This window comes from Triticum dicoccoides, chromosome 1B (assembly GCF_002162155.2).
Source record: "Triticum dicoccoides isolate Atlit2015 ecotype Zavitan chromosome 1B, WEW_v2.0, whole genome shotgun sequence".
Lineage (NCBI taxonomy): Eukaryota > Viridiplantae > Streptophyta > Magnoliopsida > Poales > Poaceae > Triticum > Triticum dicoccoides.
Window position 1 is genome coordinate 202,723,140 of NC_041381.1, and position 4,700 is coordinate 202,727,839.

At 44.1% G+C, this 4,700-nt stretch overlaps 2 protein-coding genes across 2 annotated transcripts; both read left to right on the forward strand.

Annotated features, from left to right (window-relative positions):
* Window positions 1–412: 412 nt before the first annotated feature.
* Window positions 413–3,316, forward strand: LOC119328383 (zinc finger CCCH domain-containing protein 34-like). Its single transcript, XM_037601377.1, has 3 exons — window positions 413–613; window positions 752–862; window positions 1,534–3,316. Exons 1-3 carry the CDS (start codon window positions 515–517, stop codon window positions 2,824–2,826), a joined length of 1,503 nt encoding a protein of 500 aa, XP_037457274.1. The 5' UTR covers window positions 413–514; the 3' UTR covers window positions 2,827–3,316.
* A 380-nt stretch (window positions 3,317–3,696) lies between these two features.
* Window positions 3,697–4,261, forward strand: LOC119303758 (uncharacterized protein At1g15400-like). The gene has a single exon (XM_037580900.1). The coding sequence runs from the start codon at window positions 3,788–3,790 to the stop codon at window positions 4,157–4,159; it is 372 nt and encodes a 123-aa protein (XP_037436797.1). The 5' UTR covers window positions 3,697–3,787; the 3' UTR covers window positions 4,160–4,261.
* Window positions 4,262–4,700: the final 439 nt, after the last annotated feature.

Sequence of the window (4,700 nt, forward strand, 5' to 3'; positions counted from 1 at the left end):
GGTGGAGGAGAGCGACTGTGACACGGGAAGGTACCGTCTGGCAGTTGGGTGTTCGCGCGACACGAGTTGGTTTTACACGCGCGGTGGCTGATGTGTATATTTGAATCACCAAGTGATGTATATTTGAATCACCAAGTCATGTGTATATTTGAATCACCAAGTGGCTGATGGAGTATTTTACATCTAGAGTAGAACCAGCGTTTTTTTACTATTGGAGCACTATTTTTCGGCATTTGTACTGTAAAAAGTGGTTATTTAAACATCTACATTGGACATGCTCTGCATATTAAACTTTGAGGGACTGGTATGCATTTGCGAAAAACAGAGCGCGATTCGTTCCTAGACCCAATGCACCAAAAAGTTCAAAACCCTTTTCTCCCTCAAAAAAAGTAAAATTCAAAACCTTTTTCGTTCCTCCCGAACCGTCGCGTCCACCGCCGCAACCCCATTTCCCACACCGCCACCGCCGGCGCCCCTCCGCCGACGACGCAGCGGACGAGACGCAAGGGGAGCGATGGTCTCCGCGGCGGCGGAGAAGGGCGAGGACCCGCGCTGGAGGAGGAGCAACACGGACTGCGTCTTCTTCCTCGTCTCCCGCGTCAGCTGCACCAAGGTGCCGTACCACTCAAAACCCTAGCGCAAATCCGTCGATTCGTTTGGTTTCTGTGTCTCCTTGCCGGTGAATGGTAGCTGGATGCCGCCTCGGTTGGTTGATTTACTGATCGGAGTTCGTGTGCGGTTTTGGTTGCAGGGGTCCAAGTGCGAGTACCGCCACTGCGAGGGCGCGCGGTTCAACCCCAGGAACTGCTGGTACTGGTTCCACGGCAGCTGCGTCAACCCAAGCTGCACCTTTCGCCACCCTGTGTGTGATCCGTACATCCGTAACCTCTGAGCTCAATACCTTCGAATTGATATGTGTGTGTGCTTCTGTAATCGCAAGAAGAAGTGTGTGTACTTCCATGCTTGCTTGCATGCCTAGGACGCTTGCTTTGGTGGTTAGTCATTGGTGTCATTATTACGCTTGTGCCAGGCTAGCTTCTGTTGTGGTATAATTTGCGAAGAAGGGCTGCATGCCTGATATGTCATTATCACAGTGGATCTCTCTTTGCTTAGAGAAATATTCACAAATACCCTTGATCTTATTCTAGGTATACATTAACTCCAATTCTTCTATTACACCTTGCACGCTGAGCCTGCCTACTGTTAGTCAGCACAATTCGGTGTAAAATTTCGTAGAATTTCTTGTTTGTATGCATTGTGAGTTTGTGACAGCAAACAATTCCATTTCCATGTGTAGTTTTGTGCTTTGCTGCATGCCTGCATTTCGTTTAGGGGTGGAAATTTATAACCATGAAATCAGGTATGAAAAGGAGGCTTACTTGACCCGGCGGTTAATTTTTTTGAGTTTGTCTATGCTCATGTACCAATTCTACAAATATAATATGAGATTCCATAGAATATCAGGTTGTGGTATTTCGATGAATTGCCCTGATAGTGTGTTGGTGCTTGTTGTCTGAGCTTTTCCTGTTGCAGCCAATGGAAAATTTCAACCGAACCAAGTCCTTGACAGTCCCACCCTCATCAGATGGTCCTATTTCTGTCAAGACAGCCAATCCTTGTTATTTCTACTATAGCTCTGGCTGCAAGAAAGGTGACAATTGCCCCTTCCTACATGAGCCAACCCCTAGCACTGAATCAGCGATTTCTTCTGAGGCTATTGCTTTCAATCCTGCTGTCAACGAGAATTCCGCTGGAGATGAGATGGTTGAGGCATTGAAGGATGCTCACACAAGTCCTTGTCAGGACACCTTGTACCACATAAAGAAATGCCACTCAAAAGAAGTTCCTGAGTCAATATATCTCCAATTTGATGGTCCTATTTCGGTCACGCCTGAAACATCAATTGACACTGGTGAATACATAAAGTGTTTCACCCACTCAGATCAGAGCTCAGAATATTCAACAATGGAGGACGCAGAGCAAGATGAAAGTCGTGATTCCTCCCTTGGATTTGATGTGCTCGTTGATTATGGGCTCTCTAACAAGAATGACCTTGAGAAACAATTGGCACAGAAAAGAGATGCTCAGGTGCTTCATGCGAAATATGATATTGGAGATCCAGTCTGTTATGATCGGGATTATTATGATTCATGGTACTATGGGCAAGCATTTTGTAGCTTTGATGATCAACATGGTTATCTTAGTCATCCTGAAGGAGTTCAAGACCCTGATGTTGAGACCACTTTGGGACACATACCACACAATACAAGAAAGCTTGCAAGGCCAAGTTCTGATGAGTATGATAGAATGTTCTTCAATTCCAGCTTCATCGGCTCAGCAGCAGATGATGTGTTTCCTCGTCAGCATACTGAGACAAGACACACTTCAAAGAGAAGACCTGAGAAGAGAAAAGGTGCCAAGAGCAGGAAGGGTCGCACTAAGAGGCGTCGGGGTCTTGAACCCGCGAGTGGTTTCCAAGGCATTGAATCAAGATCCACTCATTACAGGCAAGAGTTCTTGATGGAGGAGTGTGCTCAGTCTGTTGTCTGTGCTACCTTCAGGGGGCAGAAGAAGAAACGTAGAGGAAAACAGCACAATGTAATTTCTGCTAGATCTTCTGAACATCCTACCACAGATTTTACTGGGCCAAAGACCCTAGCTCAGATAAAAGAAGAGAATTGTGTATCTAAGTCACGCTTTAGCCACTCTGCTGCTCGCATGCCTCATGGGGGTTCTTTCTCAAATGATTTTGAAGGCCCAAAATCTCTGACTGAGCTTCTCAAGGCTAAGGATAGGATTTCAATTAGCCAGCGCACCATACTGTAGCAAGTGCATATAAACTGCAATATTGTCTGTTCTCTGCTCAGCTTGGTCAGGATGATGTTTATGGCAGCTGCGTTAGCAACTTGGGAGGACAACTGTCAAAGAGAATGGAACATGAAGTGTCACTTCTGCAGTCGGACTATTTAACATTCTGGTTAATTTTAGGAGGAAGGAATCAACATTCAAGAATAACTAGCTGCTATAGTTGGTAAATGATGTTAACTAGCTTGTTACTTCTTGTTGCCACGTACGTAACTGTAAGTTAGGGCTCGCTGGAGATTCTGTTATGTCTTTTAGACCATCAGTTAACATTGTGGCAGGGTCATCTACTACTTTTCTGTATATCTGCGCAGTTCATATCCCTTTCAGCTGCTTTACAATCCAGGATTAATAGTGCATTAAGGCGAGAAGAGAGGGGTGATGATATTTGCTGTTGATTCTGCATTTAATGTTAAGCTACTTTAGGCAATATTCTGTTAGCTCTTGAATACATCACAACAAACATGATGGTGTTTCAGCTAATAGTACTTGTGTAGGCAGGCAGAGGGTCCCGTTTTATCAATACACTACTTGGTGTCAATGCATTGCACATACATTGATACATACCTTATATCCTTCCTTCGTCTTGAGCCTTCTTCAGTTGTCACCATCATGTGACTCATCCTGAATTTGTTATGGTTAACCTTCCTTGATATGCATGTACTCCCTCCGTCCGAAAATACTTGTCATCAAAATGGATAAAAGGGATGTATCTAGACGTATTTTAGTTTTAGATACATCTCTTTTCATCCATTTTGATGACAAGTATTTCCGGACGGAGGGAGTATATTATTAGGTTTGGTCAATACACACTTTCCTCCCCACTGCAGACCTTATTATGCACCATAGGACTTCTTAGGTATGAACACTGAAAGAAACACCCACGAACACAGGTAGAGAAGGACGGAAGTAATACCAAAGGAAGATGGCAGAGCTGCAGAGATCTTCCCAAACATTTAGGAGGTCTGGTTCTTCTGGTCTGATCTGGGAGGAGAGGCTTATGCCTAAAGACCAGAACCAGAGGAATCAAGGGGCAGCTGGGGAGGCAGAGGTCAACAGCTTAGAACTCAAGGAGCTAAGGCACTCCTGTAGCATCGGGTCCAGGGGAGGTGTGCAGCGTAGGTGCAGTGACGGTGCAGAGCGCGGTGGCATGCCCAGCAACATCAACCAGGCCTTTCATACTCGGCATGTTCCGCCAGCTCTTGATCCACCTTCACCCAAGTTTGCTCGATGCATGTTCTGTGGAATTTTTAGGAAGGAAGGTCCCTCACAACCTTCCGAACCCAGCAGGTACTAGGGTGGTGCATATACTTTTGAGTGTTTGAGAATAGGGATATAAGACATTTTATGGCTGATTGAAGTTCGGGTGTATCATAATAAGCATATGTTTGGTTTTGCATGAGGTTATTTGAATAGGTTTGCATGTTTCATTGTGTGCCTTTGCTACCTTTCCTTTTCTTCTCAGTATTATATTGGAAGTGAGAAAAAATAACATGTCCTTGTACAGTTTGTGCATATGATGCTTTTCTTCATTATACTATGTGTGTTGTATTGCATGGTTAAAAACTTATAACTGTTTGCTGATTGCTGATCATTGTCTCTGTTCATGACACTGATCAGCCAGTTAATTCAGCTACTGAAGGTACAACCTGAGTTCACTTCTACATGTAACAAGTTCTCTTTTATCTGTATAAGGCTACTATTTAGTACAGTACTTTGTATATTCATAGCACACTGTGTGCTTCTTTCCTAGTTGTCTTAGTGAATTTACTGTTCCAATTTATTTATTTCTTCAAATATGGGTGCCTGGCCGAGAAAATATATAGGCAAAAAGAAAA